Raw genomic sequence first — 26,707 nt, forward strand, 5'->3', positions numbered from 1 at the left:
CCTGTATTACTACCCACTTGTATGTATATCCCGTTACAGATAACTACACCCTGTATTACTACCCACTTGTATGTACACCACGTTACAGATACCTACACCCTGTATTACTACCCACTTGTATGTACACCACGTTACGGATACCTACACCCTGTATTACTACCCACTTGTATGTACACCACGTTACGGATACCTACACCCTGTATTACTACCTACTTGTATGTACACCACGTTACGGATAACTACACTCTGTATTACTACCAACTTGTATGTACACCACGTTACGGATACTCACACCCTGTATTACTACCCACCTTTATGTACACCACGTTACGGATACTCACACCCTGTATTACTACCCACCTTTATGTACACCACGTTACAGATAACTACACCCTGTATTACTACCAACTTGTATGTATATCCCGTTACAGATAACTACACCCTGTATTACTACCCACTTGTATGTATGTACTAACCACGTTACGGATAACTACACCCTGTATTACTACCTACTTGTATGTACACCACGTTACAGATAACTACACCCTGTATTACTACCCACTTGTATGTACACCCGTTACAGATAACTACACCCTGTATTACTACTTGTATGTACCCGTTACGATAACTACACCTGTATTACTACCTACTGTATGTATATCCCGTTACAGATAACTACACCCTGTATTACTACCTACTTGTATGTACACCACGTTACAGATAACTACACCCTGTATTACTACCTACTTGTATGTATATCCTGTTACAGATAACTACACCCTGTATTACTACCTACTTGTATGTATATCCCATTACAGATAACTACACCCTGTATTACTACCTACTTGTATGTACACCACGTTACGGATACCTACACCCTGTATTACTACCCACTTGTATGTACACCACGTTACGGATACCTACAACCTGTATTACTACCTACTTGTATGTACACCACGTTACAGATACCTACACCCTGTATTACTACCCACTTGTATGTACACCACGTTACGGATACCTACACCCTGTATTACTACCCACTTGTATGTACACCACGTTACAGATACCTACACCCTGTATTACTACCCACTTGTATGTACACCACGTTACGGATACCTACACCCTGTATTACTACCCACTTGTATGTACACCACGTTACAGATACCTACACCCTGTATTACTACCCACTTGTATGTACACCACGTTACGGATAACTACACCCTGTATTACTACCAACTTGTATGTATATCCCGTTACGGATACCTACACCCTGTATTACTACCCACTTGTATGTACACCACGTTACGGATACTCACACCCTGTATTACTACCCACCTTTATGTACACCACGTTACGGATACTCACACCCTGTATTACTACCCACCTTTATGTACACCACGTTACGGATAACTACACCCTGTATTACTACCAACTTGTATGTACACCACGTTACGGATACCTACACCCTGTATTACTACCCACTTGTATGTACACCACGTTACAGATACCTACACCCTGTATTACTACCCACTTGTATGTACACCACGTTACGGATACCTACACCCTGTATTACTACCCACTTGTATGTACACCACGTTACAGATACCTACACCCTGTATTACTACCCACTTGTATGTATATCCCGTTACAGATAACTACACCCTGTATTACTACCCACTTGTATGTATATCCCGTTACAGATAACTACACCCTGTATTACTACCCACTTGTATGTACACCACGTTACAGATAACTACACCCTGTATTACTACCCACTTGTATGTACACCACGTTACAGATACCTACACCCTGTATTACTATCCACTTGTATGTATATCCCGTTACAGATAAGTACACCCTGTATTACTACCCACTTGTATGTACACCACGTTACAGATAACTACACCCTGTATTACTACCCACTTGTATGTACACCACGTTACAGATACCTACACCCTGTATTACTACCCACTTGTATGTATATCCCGTTACAGATAACTACACCCTGTATTACTACCCACTTGTATGTATATCCCGTTACAGATAACTACACCCTGTATTACTACCCACTTGTATGTACACCACGTTACAGATAACTACACCCTGTATTACTACCCACTTGTATGTATATCCCGTTACAGATAACTACACCCTGTATTACTACCCACTTGTATGTACACCACGTTACAGATACCTACACCCTGTATTACTACCCACTTGTATGTATATCCCGTTACAGATAACTTACACCCTGTATTACTACCCACTTGTATGTATATCCCGTTACAGATACCTACACCCTGTATTACTACCCACTTGTATGTACACCACGTTACAGATACCTACACCCTGTATTACTACCCACTTGTATGTACACCACGTTACGGATACCTACACCCTGTATTACTACCCACTTGTATGTACACCACGTTACGGATACCTACACCTGTATTACTACCCACTTGTATGTACCCGTTACCTGTTTACACCTACTTGTATGTATATCCCGTTACGGATAACTACACCCTGTATTACTACCCACTTGTATGTATATCCCGTTACAGATAACTACACCCTGTGTTACTACCTACTTGTATGTACACCACGTTACAGATAACCTACACCCTGTATTACTACCCACTTGTATGTACACCACGTTACAGATAACTACACCCTGTATTACTACCCACTTGTATGTATATCCCGTTACAGATAACTACACCCTGTATTACTACCTACTTGTATGTATATCCCGTTACAGATAACTACACCCTGTATTACTACCCACTTGTATGTATACCACGTTACGGATACCTACACCCTGTATTACTACCTACTTGTATGTATATCCCGTTACAGATAACTACACCCTGTGTTACTACCTACTTGTATGTACATGTACACCACGTTACAGATAACTACACCCTGTATTACTACCCACTTGTATGTATTACCTCGTTACAGATAGGTACATCCGTTATTACCCACCTTCATGTATACTTTACGGAAACACAACACATTCACTTTCTTTTACACACTTGTCGCCGCTGTTATGTTTACACACACATCCCCGTATGGCAAGAAATGACGGTTGGCAGCCCATTATTGATTTTATCATGTTTACATCTTATCATCATAAGTAAAATATCATTTTGATTTTATAGAACCTCTGTGTTTCTATTTCTACATTAAAATAGAATTATCCAAATCTCTAGCCAAACAAGCAGTTGGTTTGATAATTGAATGCCGTTATTTTTTTAATGTCTAGAAATGAAAAAAAAAAAAAAAAATAACAAAAAAAAAACTGCTGATCACATGTTCTTGTTGGTGACAATGCTTACATTAATTGTCCTAATCATAAATTGTAGAAAACTTACATCAATTGTCCTAATCATAAATTGTAGAAAAACTTACATCAATTGTCCTAATCATAAATTGCAGAAAAAACTTACATTAATTGTCCTAATCATAAATTGTAGAAAAAACTTACATTTATTGTCCTAATCATCAATTGTAGAAAAAGCTTACATCAATTGTCCTAATCATAAATTGTAGAAAAAGCTTACATCAATTGTCCTAATCATAAATTGTAGAAAAACTTACATCAATTGTCCTAATCATAAATTGTAGAAAAACTTACATCAATTGTCCTAATCATAAATTGTAGAAAAACTTACATCGATTGTCCTAATAATTGTAGAAAAACTTACATCAATTGTCCTAATCATAAATTGTAGAAAAAACTTACATCAATTGTCCTAATCATCAATTGTAGAAAACTTACATCAATTGTCCTAATCATAAATTGTAGAAAAAACTTACATCAATTGTCCTAATCATCAATTGTAGAAAAACTTACATCAATTGTCCTAATCAATTGTAGAAAAACTTACATCGATTGTCCTAATAATTGTAGAAAAACTTACATTTATTGTCCTAATCAAAAATAGAAGAAAAACTTAAATCAATTGTCCTAATCATAAATTGTAGAAAAACTTACATCAATTGTCCTAATCATCAATTGTAGAAAAACTTACATCAATTGTCCTAATCATAAATAGAAGAAAAACTTACGGCATTTTCCCCTTGTTCTCCATCCCGTTACTGTGATTCCATATTTCTCTCTACAAACTGCGGCGTATTTTTCGTAGATACCACAAGCAGCCGCCCTCATTTTCGCCGGAGTATTTCGTAGCAAACAAGCGTCGTTAACACACGAATTAGAGAAATATGTTGCCTCAGCTAAATCGCGATTGATGCAGGCGGCAAATGGACTGATACGTAAAGCAGCTCTGCTCGTAACGTCCACCAATTTGCATGCTAATTTGTTGATGATTTTCTGGAATCTGAATGGGCAGGGGGACGCTTGTGGCAAACACCTGTAACAATGCGCAATGATGACGCTTAACATTATAACACATACAAAACGAGTGGCACTGATACATACAAGCCAATACAACCAAGAAACACAAGACAGACAAAGAATAAAATACATCTGAAAGATTATTGTTCACAATTTCATTGCTAATCTTCTTTCGAACATTTTAACTGTAACAAGCAGTTAGTTATAAAAATTGAATTCAGTTACTATCATAAGGTTTTTCGTCTTTTGAACCAGTATTCGAAAGTTACTTCAACAAAACACTCATAACTTACTGCGCTTTTGTCCGGCGACTGGATACATCATTGACATGATATTCATCGAGAGCAATGTCAGTCCTAACGATATAGTCGTAGTTCCGTTCTTTTGTGCAGTCTCCGCATATTCCAGTTAACTTGCTCGCTGTATTCATGGGAACTCTCAACATAGCATTCATGCGGCCATTGTAGGACAACTCAATATTACAATCTGGTGCAAAAACCTTCACATCATTACCCATCCTTATGGCATAGATGTCTCCGGATGAGCTACTAAAGGGAAGTGACATCGACTCGCCATCGATCTGGAACATAGTAAGGAGTTTTATGAGACAAGGGGAGAAATGTTTATAGCTCATATTTTTTTAATTCAAACGATATTTTGCTAATGTTAACTAGTCACGGCAATTCTATCTTATATTTGGAGTGGAGGAATATATGACATATGTGCCAGACGTGTAGGTGAAATCATTAATACTCGTGGCGTATCCGCGACTTACTTTGTTGTTGACGTCATCATTTTTTTATAAGTGCATACGCTCATAAGTACGCTTCTATGATTATGGCGCAATGTGAATGCTTAAAATAACTGAAGGGCCATCATATTTTCTTATATATGATAATAAAGTACTCAAGAAACGCTGTGACATGCTTTAGCCATCGTATGCTATTTTGGCTTTGAACACTTAGCAAGCTTTGACAAAGTGTTGACAAAATCTTACACTCAGGTTGAAAAATCCCTTTCCACTTATCACGCCAATGTAAGATTAAATCAGTCCTATTAAAGAACGCAACATTATTAGTTATATAGTCAGTTACTGACCCCCTATAAAGGCATTGAGGGTCAGTAAGATTTATAGGGGGCGAGGGCTATCGCATCGAAGACCATTTATTTGATTCATTAATTCTTTGTTTCCTATTTGTTTGGTCAAGAATCTGAAATCAAACTTAAATCATACTGGCGCGAATGATAACAAACAATCGCCACTTTTAAAATAATTGGCCTAGGATACATATTTATCTGTGTATTTCTTTCAAGAATTTTCAAATATACTGAATAAGGAACCTGCAGAAGAATAATGAATAATTCATAAATGAACAAAAATTTCGACATTCCTACAGTAGGCCTACCTCAATACGACACCAGACCGTCTGTATATTGAAAGCATCACAAACAAGAGTGACACAAACATCTATCTAACATTTTAAGCACAATCTCCTTGATCATCTGTGCATTTTCGCTGAGATAATCACTTAAAAGTTATGCCAATAAATTGATTATAGAGTGAAGATTGATCTGTAGGTACGAACACCTTCATTTGTTTATAATCACAGTCTAGAAAAAAACTTGAATTGTTACGTTTGACTTTCGCCGCTTCATCAACTTTCAAACTGGCGTAGGGGAAGCAACTCGTATTCAAAAAATGTATTTCATGTAATTTGAAGTATTAAAACGATTAAAGTTATTTTTACACAAAAATTAGCCATTAATATATAGTTTTATGGTAATGAAGTGGTATATTTAGTTGAAGATAATGTGTTTAAATTTTGAAGCGAGGGCGAGAGCCGCCATATTGCACCATAATAAAATTTACTGACCCCCTATAAAGTGATAGGGGGTCACCACGTGACGGCTCTCCGCCAATCATTTGGGGACATTTCTGTCCGAGGTGCGATAAAACTTGGTATAATTCCTGATATAGTACCGCCATACAATAAAACGTAGCATTGCATCTAAAACACCTGAAACTGCGCAAATGTATCCTTGAACATTCTTTTAAATTCTTTTGAAGAAAGTTAGAAGCAAAAAGATTTTAAAGAATAAAAAAATATAACGTTGCTGTAAAATTCCTATGTTTAGCATGCACTGTCTTAAATCTCAATATGAAAATATTAATCCTGCTTTTTTTGAAGTGATAGGATAATGTTTTTTTTTTTTCATTATTATATCTTATTGCCTGCTTGATGATCTAGTAATGATATCTCATATGATGCAAATAGACAAGCAAAGAGGCAGAGACAGACAGACAGGTAGACACATACAGACAGACAGATAGACAGAGACAGACCGAAAGAAAGACAGAAACAGACAGACAGATAGGAAGACAGTTAGGCAGACAGACAGATACAGACAGACATACGGATAGACATATACAGATAGACAGAGGGAAAACACACCCAGAAAGACTTCAGTAAATGCTCACGTGTTTATATTATCTGTTTACATAACATAGGGATTGGATTGCGCTTTTATGTTAACCATGCTTGTATGGAGCAATTCCTCTAAGAATATATTCTATGGGGCGCGTTAGCGCCCCATATTGAATATATCTTTAGAGGAATTGCTCCATACAAGCATGGTTAACATAAAAGCGAAATCCAATCCCTCTTTTACACTCATACGACTTTTTTATATATATTTATGCTATAAAATCGTCATTTGAATTTGACGTAATTATTCAATAAACGTCGGTCAAAAGTGGGGGGAGCTTACTCAATTGAACAGCGAAAGATGATTCTTCACGTAAGGTAGAATTATTCATCCGCGACGACAATAAAGTTCAATATTTCATTGTAAAATAAACATGACAAACAAAGTAAATTTCAGAGAAAATTTTACTTCATCTGATCAGAACTTTAAGTATATATTCAATTTTGCTAAAAGTTAATATATAGCGTAATAACATAAAGACTTCGTACTCGGCCACATGTGTGAATTCGGTGACCGTTTTTGTGCAGCCAGGTGAAGCTGACGCACGCTTACACACTGGAGTTGGCCGAAGTTGTCAAAACACCGATGTTCAAGTAGCTCAACGTGTTTGAGATTGTCGTCTGACTTGACGATATTACATCCTTGGAATCCATGTGATTATATAATCTACGCTTAGCTCCATCGCCATCTACAGACGTAACATTTTCACTTGTGTATTTGTGGTGACGCGTAACTGTCAACATGTGGATTACTAGCGGTGCATGTTTTATAATACACATGATTAAATTCTGAAAGAACAAAGACAAGAGGATATGTTTATAACTGACCTCTGTCAGAGGGTCTCACGCCCGTCCACCCCAAAGACGCAATCGTAGGACGAACACAGACACAGAGGTAATGTTTACATTTGTGACAGCACTGCACGTCGCCCCGGTCGGGATATTTTTCCCGTTTCTTTTTCCAATTGTTAATTAAAACAGAGATTTAAATATAATTGGGATAAGTAACTAGCGCTCTCCTCGCGATATCACGTACCGACCTATTGTTATCGTAAACGGACTAACGATTACCGCGAGATTAAGCCGTGCGTCTGCGCACTAATAGCTGCAGGCGAGTTATCATTGTATTAGCCCATGAAGCTGTGTACGTCATATTTGACTACAAACCAATAAACACCGAAAAGTATCCCATTGCTTTTTTACTGTTACATTAGAGACGATCATCTCATGCATGTATATATATAATTCTGTGTTGTTTTTTTAGGTAAAATTGTAAAATTAAAACCTATGCATTGAAAATTCTGTAAGTAATGACCAAAATGTTGGTAAATTTTGGTGATTAATGACATATTATAAAAACTTTTCTTGATTCGTTAGAATGAAAATTACGACACATATAAGTTTATAAGTTAAAACCTGGAAATTCAATTCGGCTTTAGTAAAAAAAATGCTTGGTAAAGTAGGATATTTAAATAAATTATATTTAAATCTCTGGTAAAGCGGAATATTTATATTTCACTTAAAATTGACTTTTATTTCAATATGGTTCTATGCATTATAAATACAGCTGTTTCGGAAAATTAAGATTAGAAAAATATTATCTATTTTACAAAATTACTGTATAGCCTTCGAGATTCAGACACAGGTAAATGGACCCCCGTTGAGTTAAGTGAGGCGATGACCTGGGGCGGTGACCATGTGTTCTGCCCGACGGTTCACCTGATGACAGTATGACACCTGTATATAGCAGTTGCAAATCACTTTCCGTTAATTAAGTATCAAATTATGCTATCTATCACAGCTCGATCGGCACTGTATCTCTTCGCCATGATATATTGGGTACCTTCGATAATTTGTTAACACTTGTACTTGAGCTTTAAAGGTTTCCATATGTACAAACTCAATCAATAGAAAATTAATATTTGAAAACTAAATGGAAAGCAATCAATTATTGAAATTAAAGTACGTGGTTTTAATTGTGCTATCTTTCACGACTCTATCGAAAAAGTATCGTCGCCATTATAAATTTAGGGTAACTTCGATGATTTGTGTACAGTTTTACCACCGAAAATTTAAAAGGTTCAATATGTTCAAATTGAATCAATTTAATATTTTATCCTGTAAAATTTACCATGCAACAAATATATAAAAACTTAATGGAAATCAGTTAAAATATTGAATTCAGAGTATGTGGGTTTAATTTGCTATCTTTCACGACCCTCTCCGGACAGTATCGTCGCCATTATAAATTTAGGGTAGCTTCGATGATTTATGTACAGTTTTACCACCGAAAATTCAAAAGGATCAATATGTTCAAATTCAGTCAATTTAATATTTTATCATGTAAAATTTACCAAGCAACAAATATTTGAAAACTTAATGGAAATCAGTCAATTATTGAATTCAGAGTATGTGGGTTTTATTACATTAATATTTCACGGGGCGATCGATTGTACCGATCGAGGAAGTAACAATGCCGGGATCAGGAAATTCAGAGTTAACATTACGTTTAATTATATAATTAGTTTAACACCTCTACAATTGTTAAAATGTGATGGATTATTCACATAAATAACATTTTCAATAAAGAGCAAACTTTAAGCTATTTGGTTTATTTTCTGTTCATCTCCTGAATTATAGCCTAGGTCGCTTCATCGGACGAAGTGTAGTTTCAATATGGCGTCGTTAGACTGTACTCGGCTGTAATTTAGACACGCGATGCACTCTGGGATAGCTTCCACTGCGGGCGTCGTTAAGTAAGGCTATGAGGTACCTTCTTATCTTATTTGATTTAAAATGTTGGTTTCATATATAAATATAAAACATATATGTGTTGTTTAGATTTTTCCAAATTTCTATGAAAAACAACAATATACACGTAATGTTGCACCAAAATGTAAACAAAGCCATGTGTTTCTTTAAAAAAAGTAGACCCTTTACGTTAAAAAAGTAGACCCTTTACGTTGCATAGAACATTTTCATACGCAAGTTCAAAGTTCAATATTACCATGCAGTTATGGTAAACAAAATCGGCTAGTAGTTGCGTATAGTGAACAAGCCTAGCAAGTGTAAATATATGTTTATACTATCTGTTAACATTACATGTTTATACTATCTGTTTACATAACATGTTTACACTATATGTTTATGTTACATGTTTATACTATCTGTTTATGTTACATGTTTACACTATCTGTTTACATTACATGTTTATACTATCTGTTTACATTACATGTTTACACTATCTGTTTACATTACATGTTTACACTATCTGTTTATGTTACATGTTTATACTATCTGTTTACATTACATGTTTATACTATCTGTTTACATTACATGTTTATACTATCTGTTTACATTACATGTTTACACTATCTGTTTATGTTACATGTTTACACTATCTGTTTATGTTACATGTTTATACTATCTATTTATATTGCATGTTTACAGTATCTGTTTGTGTTACATTTTTATACTATCTGTTTGTGTTACATGTTTATACTATCTGTTTATGTTACATGTTTACACTATCTGTTTACATTACATGTTTACAGTATCTGTTTATGTTACATGTTTATACTATCTGTTTATGTTACATGTTTACACTATCTGTTTGTGTTACATGTTTACACTATCTGTTTACATTACATGTTTACACTATCTGTTTACATTACATGTTTACACTATCTGTTTACATTACATGTTTACACTATCTGTTTATGTTACATGTTTACACTATCTGTTTACATTACATGTTTACACTATCTGTTTATGTTACATGTTTACAGTATCTGTTTATGTTACATGTTTACAGTATCTGTTTATGTTACATGTTTATACTATCTGTTTATGTTACATGTTTATACTATCTGTTTACATAACATGTTTACACTATCTGTTTACATTACATGTTTACAGTATCTGTTTATGTTACATGTTTATACTATCTGTTTATGTTACATGTTTATACTATCTGTTTATGTTACATGTTTATACTATATGTTTACAATACATGTTTATACTATCTGTTTACATTACATGTTCATACTATCTGTTTATGTTACATGTTCATACTATCTGTTTATGTTACATGTTTATACTATCTGTTTACATAACATGTTTACACTATCTGTTTATGTTACATGTTCATACTAATCTGTTTGTGTTACATGTTTATACTATCTGTTTACATAACATGTTTACACTATCTGTTTATGTTACATGTTTATACTATCTGTTTATGTTACATGTTCATACCATCTGTTCATGTTACATGTTTATACAATCTTTTTACATTACATGTTTACACTATCTATTTACATAACATGTTTACACTATCTTTTTACATTACACGTTATACTAACTGTTTATGTTACATGTTTACACTATCTGTTTATGTTACATGTTCATACTATCTGTTTATGTTACATGTTTATACTATCTGTTTATGTTACATGTTTATACTATCTTTTTACATTACATGTTTACACTATCTTTTTACATTACATGTTTACACTATCTTTTTACATTACATGTTTATACTATCTGTTTATGTTACATGTTTACACTATCTGTTTATGTTACATGTTTACACTATCTTTTTACATTACATGTTTACACTATCTTTTTACATTACATGTTTATACTATCTGTTTACATTACATGTTTACACTATCTGTTTACATTACATGTTTACACTATATGTTTACATAACATGTTTATACTATCTGTTTATGTTACATGTTTATACTATCTGTTTATGTGACATGTTTATACTATCTGTTTATGTTACATGTTTATACTATCTGTTTATGTTACATGTTTATACTATCTGTTTATGTGACATGTTTATACTATCTGTTTATGTTACATGTTTATACTATCTGTTTATGTTACATGTTTATGCTATCTATTTATTTTACTATCTTCTTACATTACATGTTTACACTATCTGTTTACATTACACGTTTACACTATCTTTTTACATTACATGTTAACACTATCTTTTTACATTACATGTTTACACTATCTGTTTATGTTACATGTTTACACTATCTGTTTACATTACATGTTTACACTATATGTTTACATTACATGTTTACACTATCTGTTTATGTTACATGTTTATACTCTCTGTTTACTTTACATGTTTACACTCTCTGTTTACATTACATGTTTACACTATCTGTTTACATTACATTTTTATACTATCTGTTTGTGTTACATGTTTACACTATCTGTTTACATTACATGTTTACACTATCTGTTTACATTACATGTTTACACTATCTGTTTACATTACATGTTTACACTATCTGTTTACATTACATGTTTACACTATCTGTTTGTGTTACATGTTTACACTATCTGTTTACATTACATGTTTACACTATCTGTTTACATTTCATGTTTACACTATCTGTTTACATTACATGTTTACAGTATCTGTTTATGTTACATGTTTATACTATCTGTTTATGTTACATGTTTATACTATCTGTTTGTGTTACATGTTTATACTATATGTTTACAATACATGTTTATACTATCTGTTTACATTACATGTTCATACTATCTGTTTATGTTACATGTTCATACTATCTGTTTATGTTACATGTTTACACTATCTGTTTACATTACATATTTACACTATCTGTTTACATTACATGTAACGGGGTGCAGGATTTTTTAATAGATTTAATCACTGCCTCTGCCAGGCATCGCACTCGGGGGGTGTATCTCTGAACGCCAACATTTTGGATTTACCTGTAGGGTAGTTTGTTGTGATAGTGGTTATAGTCTTTTTCCTAAAATACCAATACCAACATGTAAAAGTTACCTGTTGATGCTTATCTACATGTATATTGATTATCATTTTAATTAATTTTTATTTCAATAAGTGTTCAGAATTAGTATCAGAAACATTTATACATAATAAATATAATACATAGAATTTTTGAATGAAATTAGATTAAATTCATGATGATTTCATTTAAAGAATTTTCAAGATTTCCATGATATATCCAAAATCTCTAGTATCAATCTCATTAGATTTTCAACAGATTGATACTAAAATCAAATAAAATCCTTTTAAACTAAATTCACATGGAAGTAACTTTCCCATTCAGTAATATCTAAGCAAAAAATCCAAAATAGAAGGATCTTATTTCAACTTAGTGTAACACCAATTCGATTAAAAGTTTGAAACAACATAAGCCCTTTGCCTAACTATTGAAACATGATTTTTTTTAACAAGTTTATTTCATAGATATCTTTTAAGTGTCCTCTCTATATATATAGTACATGTAGCTTCTGCGTTATATACCTACAAAGGAGTAAGTGTATATATGTCATATATGATTTCAAATATTTAAGGATTAAGGATTATGTTATGGAGATATAACACAAAAATCTGAGTGTACTGATTGATACCGTTAAAATTCCAAATCGTTGATCAATACGATTAATTAAGCAGGTATAACATGTATGCTGTACCCATACCCGATCAAAAGTCACGTACGAAACATAACCACTGAGGAGTAGGTAAAATTGTATTTAAACAAGAACATTCACCTACTAACGTAAACACACCACTGTAAGAGCGATTTGAGTTCTAGACAAAAACTTCTTCATTACACTGGCAAGGGCCAGGGTTCGGCATACAAGACGTTCGATCACAATGTGTAATGGCGGAGAGCAAGCAAGTTTGAACATTTCACATACATTTTACTACAGTGGGCTTTTCTGGCATATCACATTAAAACCAACTAATCTATTTTCGTTGGAACTGGTTTGTTTCCGATATATATATGCAAATTTAAATGTACTCTTTGACTTGATTGTTCCAAAGGTAAACTAGTAGTGCACTACGTCCAGTCAGTGTGGCCACTAAACACCTATATAGGTAATGGGCAACGCCATTGGACACCTGTACTTGTGATTTTTCCTATGTGTTTTGATATACCTTGTCTCACTTATAGTAACAATTGATTTTCAATCAAATCTTTCTGATTTTATTTTCACATATTATTACGATTTAGTGAAATATTAATAGCTAGGAATGGTAGTTCAGTTATTACTCTATATTTCAATAGTGTAATTGAACACCTTGTTGTTTATTACTTTAATGGAATTAAATGATTTAATGAGTTAATCATTTATCTTCATGATATGAACATAAATATAATATGAATCTTAAAAACTGTTGCTGAGTCTTATTTGCATGATGTTGTCATTTTAGTTATATATAAACAGGATACTTAATCTCTATTTAAACATATAGTTCTGCAAAAATATATAATAATAAATCATAATATTTGAAATACATTTTGATTGATTTTTATTTATTCATTGTATTGTCATTTAGGGTAATCTGTATAAAGATCTATATTGAAATCAAGCAAAAGTTGTGAACATGTATTATGTAGTATATATGTAGAACATTGACTTAATTGATAATATGTACATTTAAATAATATGGAGTATGTGTCATATATATTTTTAATTGATTCTGTTAATAAGCATTTTAATCATAGATCAGTTTTAGTGTTTACACATACACATAAAATCTTTAAAATTTACAGATTAATTATTGTTTGGTATACATACAAAGACTTAGGTATTGGAAACTCTAGGCACACAGGTCTGTCGTCATGGCCACCAGGCCCAGGGCATTTTCTCCCTCTTTCCCCACCACATCACCTAAGGTGACACTTTACCTGAGATGATCAGGTGTCACAGGTAAGAACCCCAGGGGTCTATTATAGCGTTCAATCCAATTGATAGCATGCTGTGACAGCCTCTGTACCTGTATAAACTAATTAGTACAGTAAAGACTATCAGTCTACTTGACCCCATGTGGTTTTGTTTCAAATAATAATACACCTTCTATAGTTTATGAAAATGCGCTTATTCTTTCAATTGAAAATGATTGTTATAATATTGATTTTTTCTCAAAATTGAAAAATGTATACACATTATTTTGTATCTTGTTTTTTTTATTGAGGAGGGAGAGAAGGGGTTATTGATGTATTATATTTGAATTTATTCAAGTCCCTATATTTTCATGTTTTCCAAATACGCTTCCAGACAATTAAAAAATGTAGTGCACTCCTAGTTTAAACGTAGTGCACTACTAGTGCACTTGGTGAAAAGGTTAGATTACACTAATATAATAATCTATATAAACTCACTAAGTTAACATTCTACATTTACACAATTTTGCTTTGATTTCATGTTAAACTAAAAGCATTTTCAGTCTTATAGCGATCTAATGACTAATCTGTAGGCGGCACAGACAAAGCTTGTTAGTATATAGTTAAAGTAGGAAGTAAGCTTACAAGGAAATCTATATCTATACATATACATGATACGTTGTAGAACCCGTTTCTGGGTTTAACACAACGGTAGAAATATAAACAAAGTTCACTCGTCAAAAGTTTTTCAAAGTTATTTTAAATATATATTTAACTATATGAACGAGTGTGATATTATAACAAAGCACCAATTAAGATTTTTGCCTAAAGACTCTACAGTAAACCTGTTACCAGATATTTATAATACGATAATTCATAATTTGGATAAAAACAATGAAATAAAATTCATATTCTGCGATATTAGCAAAGCTTTCGACAGAGTCTGGCATGAAGGATTATTATTCAAATTAGAGTCTTATGGTGTAAAAGGGAGAGTGTTACAGTGGTTTCGAAATTATCTTTCTGATCGAAAACAAAGAGTATCTACAGGGGGTTTCCTATCTTCTTTTAAAAATGTCAATGCCGGTGTACCACAAGGTTCTGTCTTAGGGCCATTCCTATTTCTATTATATATTAATGACAACTGAATGTGTAAATAGTAAAATTAAACTCTTTGCTGATGACACTTCACTTTATGAAATAATAACTGAAAACCATGTAGAAATTGTAGATAATCTAACCAGTGACCTAAGTAATATCAATAATTGGGCAAAGAAGTGGGACATTATTTTGTTTTAATCCTTCAAAAACAGAAACTGTACTTTTCTCAAGAAAAAGTCATATATTCAATCCTGATATTTTATTTGCAGATGATATTGTAAACTCTGTTCTATTTCACAAACAATTGGGGGTAACTTTCAGTAGTGATGGTAAATGGTCCAAACATATTAACAATATTTATACTCAGGCCTCTAAAAGACTAAATATTTTAAGATTACTTAAATATAATGTAGATAAAAAGAGCCATTTAAAAATATACATCCTTTATAAGACCTAGAATATGGTGATGTCATTTGGGATAATTGTACAAAACAAGATGAAGACTTATTAGAATCTGTACAGATAGAAGCAATAAGAATTATAACAGGCCTGAGGCGAGGAACATCGCATAATAAACTTTATGCTGAAGTTGGACTTGATTCACTTGCATTCAAACGAAAACTCCATAGATCAATATTGATGTTTAGAATTGTAAACATCGAGTCCCCTAGATATCTTACTAATTTGATTGAACCATTCTTTAATGATAATAATTCTCCTTACACATTAAGGGATAATCGCCTGTTTAAACCCCTCTCTGTAGAACTGAATTATACTCCAATAGCTTTATTCCCTCAATGCTAAGAGAATTTAATCAAACAGATATAGAACTCATATTAAATAATTCATTAGAACAATTTAAATTTAAAAAAGTATCAAAATAGATAATGATATTCCTACTACAGAAATTTCTAATATTTTTAAATATCATGGCGACCGTAAATAAAACATTATTCTGTGCCAGCTACGAAACCAAGCAAGTAATTTAAACACTGACCTTTATCACGATCATTTAAGAGAATCCCCAGCCTGTTCCTATTATTATACCAATGAAAATTCATATCACTTTTTCTTTGACTGTAGGCACTTCTATGACCAGAGAGCAGTTCTTATACAGGGAATACAGAACTTAGGTTTTTCAGATAATCATAATCATTTAAACATTGAAACGCTATAATAAATGTTGCAACAATGATATCAACAAATATATTTTACAGTGCGTGATTGAATATATCCGCCATACTAAAAGATTGGATTTCTGATAAACATATTTTATATACATGTATCATAGCCCTCTGCATATATAAGCAAATAACAAGTAACAAGTACCCATATCTAATTACTTGATAGCAAAAATACTACTTAGCAATGCATTAAACAATTAAACTATTGTTTACGTTAATATTTATTTCTAATTTACTCTAAACTATCCTGGCTGGATGGATACTGAAAACTGTTTATCGAATATTGAGAATCTTTTATACTATAATAATTATCTAATTGAATAATCAAACTATGTACATATTAGAACCATAAATGTTGGTTAACTCCAATTGTATAAAAATTGCAACTGAAGACAAAATGCTCATTTGTTGTCAGACTCTCATACATATTCCAAGGGGATGGGTCAGTGTGCATAAGCACAGGGACTTTTTGGCCTAATATTTCATAGTGTGTATGCATGTTAGTCTGAATAACTGAGCATGATTCTTATCCCTATCCAAAAACTACAATCATTAGAAATATGAATTCCAAATAACTAAACCTGGAGTTATCCCCCTTTAATTAGTAATTATTAATAATATTATCACTATACTGTAACTAATTCAGTTTATTTGTATATATGAATATATGTATTAATGAATTGCAGAATGAATTCATGTTTATACTTTAAAATATGATCTGGAGAGGACTTAAATAGGCGTAGCCTGATGTCCGATCCTATTGATGTACATAATATCAACAAAATATTGTTGAAATTGAAAAGTTTTTCAAATAAACAATTAGGAGTTGTTATTAAATTTTACTTAAGTATGTATTTGATATCAAAATATTATACTTATGTAAATATTATTACGGTAATAAAGAACAAAATGAATCGCTGGTCGGGGATATTTTCATCAGCAGTAATTAATATTAAAAAACCCCATTTTGAATCCATTCATATTAAAATCCTCTAATTGGGAACAACTTTAGGATGACATATTTCTCATTTTACGTAATATGAAATTTAATTTCAAAGTTACTTCAACAATATAACACGCATTGTCGGACTATATATATAAGCATGCGCACGGCAGAGCCGTGCCGTTTACTTCAAGCCAAATAAGCATCAAGCTACTGTAATCAAGGTCAAGTAGTTTCAGAACCGTTTAATCTACCAAACTCACCAGTAAGATCCTTTCCGTCAAAACATGTTACACAGATTATTATACTACACATCAAAATATAACGTTTTTGACACAACGACCACGTCACATACTGTACGCTTTCCAACAACAGTTTTGACGTCAAGCAGCGAACACATCATAGAAATGAAGCATGACGTCATTCGATTATTGATGACGTTGACAATGATGACGTGGCACTGAGAAATAAATAGGTCAAAGTTCACCATGTCAGCCAATCAGAATGCGTACAGAGTTTATACCACGTGTGGTATCAACATATTGTTAATCAACAGCTGCATCGTTTATTTGACACCCTGAGAGTTGAATAACACCGCCTATTGTGGTAGAAACATGTAAGACCTACCGTATCTTTCAGCAAAAATCAATTCCCTTTAGCATGTTACATCATATAAACATCACATCGAGTGAAAATGTGTTATTTGTGTCTATTATCATAAGAATATTACTAATTTCCTCGGTCAAAGTCAGATGGATGTGTCATCTGTCATCCATTGTTTGTTATCGGAATACCTCGGATAGTTCCGTTACACGAATGACAACTCTTGCTAAACGTACGAGGGGCTCCACATGGGGAAACATGATTTTTGTTTCCTGTTGCAGTGTGGAAGTAGATTTGCTTTCTGATGTTAATAAGAGCTTACAAAGAACCATGATACTGCTTATTTGATTGTTATATTCTTACCTTGAATGTGTGCCCAAGTTCTATGACATATCCGTATATCCTTAACGTCAACGATTCAGCATATGCGCCTCCATTGCGTCTTGAAGCTTTCTTGTTTGAAATTTCAACAGCATAGGAACACTGCTGTTCGGGTTCACTTCGTTCCGAAAGAACATATTCACATACACCACCAAACTCCATGACATCTCCATTGAACTTTTGAAAATGCTGACTTCCAAATACACTACAGGAACACATTTCTAAAAGGATGTTAAATTTCAAGTCATTAAACGACAATATTGAAGCATTAATCAGATGAAGATGAAGAAGAAACGAGTGCATATGGCGATATATCAAACACGAGGCACGTGTATTTACACTAGAAACTTTAGCTGAACACTAAAATGCAATATTTATTTTCAGGATTCAGCTTAACTTATCATCATTATTATTTACGGGGAAGCTGAAGTATGTAATAGAGCGTATCTGTTTTAGATATCAACATGTAGTCTACCAGTTCAATTTAATATCATATTTAATAGCTAGTAAAACATTTATACTATTTTCTTTTTATATCAATCGATTTCACCATTATCTTATTTGGTGACACATATTTAAGGAATGATTTTTATAGTTTGTTGTTTACTGGTGTGTAAACTGCGTTTTTTGTACAGATATTTTAAATGACGCGCGTATGCGCGTCATGTTGAAATATCTGTACCAAAATGCAGTTTACACACAAGTAAATAACAAACAATAACAATCATTCCTTATATTTACATTTCGACCGAATATTTCATTAAAATTAAGTGTTCAAATAAAATAAAACTCTATTTTTTCAATGTTATACAATTGTTGGAACAGCCGGTAAATTGATGGAATCCCGCAGCTGGCATCAATTTGGCTGGAAACGTTGTGAAATTCAGACAGTACACAAAATATAGTTCCACATTTACTTTATCTTTTTTCATCCCATTATTCAATATTAGTTAAATATTTTATTTGCTGACATATAATTTAAGATTTACATTACATTCACACACGCAGTATATTGCGGCAACTACTGCGTTTACGCAAGTGTCAACGATTTCGCAGTTGGTGAGGTTATAAAGCAAAGAGAAAACGGAAATGTAAATATATTTAATCAAATTTCAAGATGACTTTTTGTCGTCCACCTTGTTTTTGGATTGCCCGGAAAATCCAATATGCATACTACATTAACATAGTCCAAAGCAAACCTGCTATACACTTTGAGACAGATATTGGGTGGTTCTTACAGATGAAGAGTTCCTGCACACATTAAAGCATGATCTATAAGCCATCCTTTTCACAAAGCATAACATGTTTCGTAATCAGCTGACAATGATGCAAACGAAATATAAATAACTTGTTGTTTAATGTTTCCTTTTGAAAGTTTGATATTTGTATTCATAATCATTTTAGAAGTCAATATTTATTGGCCATGACCTGACAGTCTTAAATTGCCAATTACATTGTGCAATTCTACGTACAAATACACATTATAAAAAGGATTGAAAATTATTATCTCTTTCATAAAGATATATACATGTACTACTGTTTGAACCAGATATGGTTTCAGCTGTAAATTGTTAGGTTTTAAGAGATTTTATCGACGACGTCAACGATGTTTTATAATTGATAGTGGTATATTTCTTCGATGTTTACGCATATTGTCAGTTAATAATGATTTTTAGCTTTAATATCTTTAAAGCTGCTATTACAAAGCTTACCCTTTATTCAACATTATTATGTAATAATATTACTAAATTTGAACGGTCATTAAGTGAAAATTGTTTCATGTTATCGGTTATTAAGACATAAAAAATATATAACCGTTGCATCCTGTAAGTGGGTTTCCACGCATTCTTTCTGGACATTCACAAATCCCATCATTACAGACAGCATTGGGTCCACAGCTTGGTGAACATACAGCTAAGAAAATATCATAAAGGTAAAAACATTTACAGATAGGACATTGATATACATTGTAGTATTTGATATAAATCAAAACGTTAAGGGGACAATTCAGTGTAAGAGTACATTAAAATTTGCACATATATATGAAACAAACCAGTTGCAAAGAAGTGATATTAGTTGGGTTTACTGTGATATGCCAGAAAAGCCAATTAAATAATTCCTTGGTACATGATTATAATCGGTTATTCATTAATAAATTATAAACCTAAACCTAGGCTCTTGTATTTTGATATATTAACAAGTTGTAAACTGTAGAATCTAAAATACCTTCTCCGATGCAAACTTCGACATCAGCAGACAGACATCCTTCACTGATTCGCACGTTCTTGTCATCGTGTTCCAACATAGCTTTTTCACACGGCTGACTGCTGTCTGCTCGTAACCAACTATACACTGCTTTCACGCTGAGGATTTTACCAGGACCTTTCATAGGGCAGGCTTCCTTCTTACCAATTTTTCCATGACAAGATATTGTTTGAGTAGAGGAACACACTGTAACAACGAATTTATGTATAATATATAAATATCGCATATAACGATCATGTGTGGCTCAATTAATTGTTTTCACGTAGATACGTGTACCTGTCAAGGACAATAAAAATCCAAACTATTGATATATTAAATCCACCAAACCATATCCGGACGGATTACAATTTAATTTTTTTTTATTTGACAGAGCAATTAGACTTTGCACGTAGTTTTGTTTGCTGCTATAAGTACATCGTGAACGGCGTCAATTTTTGGTCTTTCGATTATCTCGTCTTGTTTGTGACTAATGCTTTATGTTACCTAAACATTTATAATGATAACGTTTTTATTGTAATCATATCATCGATATGTTCCTATTTAATGATTGTGTTTATTACTCTTTGAATAAAGATGTCCAACAATTTACCCCTTTTTTGTTTAACCGTGCCGTATGATGATTCCATAGTTATCCTGACAGATGTCTTTTGACAAAGAGATCAACGCAATGGTTTTTGCTGGAATAGATACTAAATTTCAACATTTAAGTACGACTTTCCTCAGATAAATTTTATTTAGTACATTTAAATTTGCTCCTGTATGAGGTAAATATGATATCTGTATTATACATTACACTTCGATTCAATTACAATACTATTCAGATCTTTTTATTTCTATAACCATTTCCCGTATAGAATGTCGAACTGTTTAGAATCTTAAAATACATTTTTCATGTGAATGTTAATTTTACAGACATTCGAGATGTTCTTTTTGAAAAAGCATGTGATTTTAACCAATTTTTTTTACAATGTAAGTACCATAAAAAAAAACTTTTTAATGGATGAAATGCAATTGCAGGATATTTAAAGTAAATCTGTATTTTTATTTATGAAAAAGAGACGCTGTGTCATTTTATTATGGTTAATAACGTGAAAGAACATGTTGATACAACCTATTCATTTACTTTATAAAATATGAATATTTTTAAGGTATACGTGTCTCATATTTGGCCAATTCGGGCCGGACAATTTTTATGTTTATTTTATAGCTATTTTAAATGTGTCATACAAAAATAAAATACGTATTATTATTATTATTATTATTACAAGCTAATCGATACTTACATTATATATATGATTGGCTTCTTAGGTAAAATATGTGTTTTCGTTTAAATATCACATACAGTGTATATAACAATAATGACAATAAAAAAGCGATATGCCAAGGTCGTCTCCTTGCAGGCGTGTACGGTACTCGCAAATTATTTAGTCTAGATGAAATAAATGATTATTCTAATTACTGGTTTATGTAAATAATGAATGTACTTGCAATATTTCCAACGTTAGACATTTTTATTTTGCTATAATTAATATCGCTACTGCTATCGTTTGTGCGATGAGATGAGATGAGGAGGTTTTGAAGAGTCATCTCTGTTTTCCCTGTCGACACCAAAATAAAACTTGTATTGTAAGATAGCGACCGGGTAATCTGTTTATCCTGCAACTTTTTCATTATACATACAGAAGATGGTAATCAAAACGAAAGCAAATTGCCTGTTATTTACACAGAATGTTCATTCCAGTGATTGTGACGTCACTGTTTGGCGGGATTGACTGCCGTTTCATTCATTCCTACTAAAAGTGACGTCACTGGAATGTTCGGGATCAAGCCAACAATTTTAGAAATTGAATCAAACGAAAGAAATTAAACATTTATTTACTGACATCGTAATATTTTCCTATTGCAACTATTACAGGAAATTCTTATTATCCGATATTGGGTTTTGTGCCCGACTAATGTCGATATTAGAGCTGAAAATGCATTGTTTCTTGATATTATTCCGCTTCTTCTGTTGACTTTAAATTCGTAAAATGAACTTAACCAGCGAAGGGCGTCAGAACGCTTGTTTTCAACGTGAATAAACACCGTAGTGATAAAGACCTTCCAAGTGAAAATTTGCATCAGGGAAATGGGGACACAAAAAGACGATTTTCTCCAAAAGTAAGTAAGTTACACTACATTAAATTTGCTGGAACACTTAAAAAATCGTTCTGATTTCAGAACAATTGGAATTATGAAGATACCTCTTACAGTATTTTTATTATTATTATTATATATAATGTAAGTTAACAAGCTAACCGATATTTACATTATATATGATTTATTTTTCGCATTTTTCAGTAATGTGGAAATGACGTACATAGCGATTATTTTACATGATGGATAATTTGCGTGTCCCTGTGCTTGGGCTGAGGTGACCAATGTTACATTTTACGGTCCCAGAATAGCAGTTGAGATGGGTGGTTTTTATCTTGTACACACGTTCCATCCATATATTCATAGTTCTTAATATAACTGCCGAAAACATATATATCTGGATCAAATAATCGATGAAAAGTTACATAATATAAGACCATATGCACGATCGAGTGCATTATGAGTAGCTATAGGCTTAGGACGTCTCCTTGCAGACGATGTGTGGAATTTGCAAATTATTATTTGCCTAAATTAAATGCTCGACTGTCGGTGAAGACACCCCTGAGGGGAATAGGTTGGATTTCGCCGAGAGCATGCAGACCCGGGCCCGTGTGTTGACGCGGAGAAAACAACAGGTTTTTTTCATAAAGATACCATGGACTATAAACGTTAAATGCTGTGATAAATTGTACAACAATATCTTTTTTTTTAGAATATATCTTTTGATCGAGCCTTCTGCGTATGCATCGTATAACTGCAGGTTGGCCTACAGACGATGCCGGGAACAGGTCCGATTTGATGTACTCAACTCAAATATATAAAAATTTGAATATAATTTCCGAAGCTTTTTGAACTATAGATAGTTCATAAGAATTTTAAGTCTTCAAAGATCGCTACTTTTTGAATGAAAAAAAAAAAAAAAAAAAAAAAAAAAACACGAAAAAAATCACGATAAATGGTCGCGACCCAGTACCTACCCTGGTTTCATCGGTTTTCAACGACGGAAGACCAAAATAGATTTTTTACACACAATGTCAAACATATTCAATTCAAATCATTAATTAAATGTTTCAGAAGCATGTAAATGATGTTTTTTATGCAATATTTCATCTACTAAACGAAGCATTTATGGACAAACGCAGTAAGATACAATGTAGCCTAGACCTACTGTTTCTTTTTCCTTTTGTCAAAGTGACGTTTACATAATGAAATGTTTCAAAGTAAAGTTACACAATTATTTTAAACTACGCTTTGCTGCATATGAGTGCCACCAATATACCACTAACGAATGCTTCAAAACGCATGCTTGCAAGGTCGAATCACCCGGGCTCATACAGAACTAAAAAGTGACGCCTCTGGAATGTTCGGGATCAAATCATCAAATTTAGAAATGGTGATCAAAACAAAGAAATTAAATATATATTTACTCTCATCGTAATATTTTCCTATCGCAACTATTACAGAAAATTCTTATCATCTGGTATTGAGTTCTATGCCTGACTAATCTCGATATTAGTGCTGAAAATATCTTCTTTATTAATATTGTTCCGCTCCTTTTGTTGGGTTTAAATTGATTTTGGAACAGCTGAAATTATGAAGATACCTCTTACATTATTTTTATTATTATAATTGTACATTATGTAAGTTTATTATGTATGTTCCTACTAAATAAAATCACTTTGAATGGAGCAAACTGACATCATTATCATACAAGTAAAACTTACCAATTTCTTTTCGCTCATAACACACTTGAAACATATTGCCACATCCTGGTTGCGTGATTGATATGCTATTTGCATTTGTATTATACCAGCTGGACTTAAAGCAAGATATCATGTCTCCTGTTATTGCTGCATAGACGTTTATCAAGTTGACGTTGCCATCTTCGATTACGCATGTTCCACTGGTGCACTGTACTGTTCCCTCCATGACACCACTTGGACAGACAAATTCAGTATGTTGATAACAAACCACAAACAAACAACTACAGCCAGCTTGTAAGATGGTGATACTACTTTTGTAAACTTTAAACCATGTTGAATCTAGGCAATTTTCCTCGTTGTTACCAGTAACTGGAGTTACATGGTACACTGTGGCATGTCCGTCTCCTATAGAGCAAGTTCCTCTTTTGCATGTGATAGTCTCCTCTATTGCCCCCATAGGACACACTGTCACCGGAGTATTTTCTGATATATAAAAAAGAAGTTTTGAACAGTTTTGTGAAGGTAACTGACATCGTTTTAGAAAACTGCAGGTCCTTTATTGCGGTAAAAAAATAAAGTCCATGGAAATATACATCAAACTAATTAGTACACTTCCAACATTTCAATGAATTTTTATCATAAAATTTTTATATACGTATGGTAATTCTAAAATAAACCCGTTATAATCACCTGAAGGTGAGACTAATGTACGTTAAATTGCACTTTACTCACTTTGTTTTGGGTACTCAAAATCTCTGTATTTGCTACTATCAATTTTGATTAAATAATAATTAGTCTTCACTGGAATTAAGTTAATTTTGCTGATAATATATTTAAAATAATGCATTTACTGTGTATTTTGTATTTGTATAATATATACCCTAATGAAACATTTCACACTTTTGTATTATACAAATATTGACTTTTTGTAGGTTAATACGAGTAATTGTTAAACTTGAGAAAGGTGATATTCCCCGAGGCCGAAAGCCGAAGGCCGAAGAAAATATCACCTTTCAAAGGTTTAACAATTCCTCGTATTGACCTTCAAAAAGTCAATAATTGTTTTGTTGTATGGAACGATGCAATGATGCAAGTTTTACTACTTGGAACAATTTGAAGCAAGGACAGCGCAGTGACTAATCAAACAAAAAAATCAAGAAAATCTTCATCTAAGTAGGTACTTTTAGTATTTCTGCTGTACTTCATCACAATATAACTTTCGAACATATTGCATCATTTAAAATGTGTTTAAACACCTTTTGTAATCCTACCTTACTGTTGTCTGCCATGTTGGATTTTGATATTGCCCGATGATCGGCAATGGTCTATTTTGATTGGTTAAAAATGTGGAAGAGACAGGGAATTCCCTGTATCTATTTATGGCCAGGTTACCGGATTTGCAATGTCAACCTCTGAACAGGTTTTCATCGGTCTTAGGTTGACATTGCATTTTGTCAAGACCTGTTCAAGCGGTCAAGACCATTCAGAAAACGGCAAAACTCTCAATCATAAAACAATGGTTTATATTAATGACCAGTAAAATCTCATGATGATTTAAATTGTAAACTTGAGTCTACTCAATACGTTTTAATAAATGTATTAAATTGATAGAATTATAACTTTTAATTTTTTGTTAAAATGTGTGATAACAAGGTTATTATATGACAATTTTGATATATAGAGGTTATTATATGACAATTTTGATATATAGAGGTTATTATATGACAATTTTGATATAAAGGTTATTATATGACAATTTCGATATATAGAGGTTATTATATGACAATTTTGATATATAGAGGTTATTATATGACAATTTTGATATAAAGGTTATTATATGACAATTTC

At 32.7% G+C, this 26,707-nt stretch overlaps 1 protein-coding gene and 1 long non-coding RNA gene across 2 annotated transcripts; both read right to left on the reverse strand.

The window, feature by feature from the left end:
• Positions 1 to 4,080: 4,080 nt before the first annotated feature.
• On the reverse strand, positions 4,081 to 18,167 carry LOC138320101 (uncharacterized). Its single transcript, XR_011208094.1, has 3 exons — positions 18,035 to 18,167; positions 4,657 to 4,943; positions 4,081 to 4,379 (listed from the first exon to the last, which is right to left on the reverse strand). It is a non-coding gene; the product is annotated as an uncharacterized lncRNA (long non-coding RNA).
• Positions 18,168 to 18,725: 558 nt separating this feature from the next.
• On the reverse strand, positions 18,726 to 26,148 carry LOC138319756 (uncharacterized). The gene is made up of 4 exons (XM_069262889.1): positions 26,136 to 26,148; positions 24,881 to 25,342; positions 20,982 to 21,206; positions 18,726 to 18,976 (listed from the first exon to the last, which is right to left on the reverse strand). Exons 1-4 carry the CDS (start codon positions 26,146 to 26,148, stop codon positions 18,726 to 18,728), a joined length of 951 nt encoding a protein of 316 aa, XP_069118990.1.
• Positions 26,149 to 26,707: the final 559 nt, after the last annotated feature.

The sequence above is a fragment of the Argopecten irradians genome, chromosome 3, assembly GCF_041381155.1.
Source record: "Argopecten irradians isolate NY chromosome 3, Ai_NY, whole genome shotgun sequence".
Classification (NCBI taxonomy): domain Eukaryota; kingdom Metazoa; phylum Mollusca; class Bivalvia; order Pectinida; family Pectinidae; genus Argopecten; species Argopecten irradians.

Coding starts and splice junctions, on each gene's coding strand:
- LOC138319756 (XM_069262889.1), bottom strand. Junction 21,207..24,880: donor TTATGAGCGAAAAGAAATTG/GTAAGTTTTACT, acceptor TCGTTGTTACAG/TGTGTTCCTCTACTCAAACA. Junction 18,977..20,981: donor CGAAGTTTGCATCGGAGAAG/GTATTTTAGATT, acceptor ACATCCTTTTAG/AAATGTGTTCCTGTAGTGTA.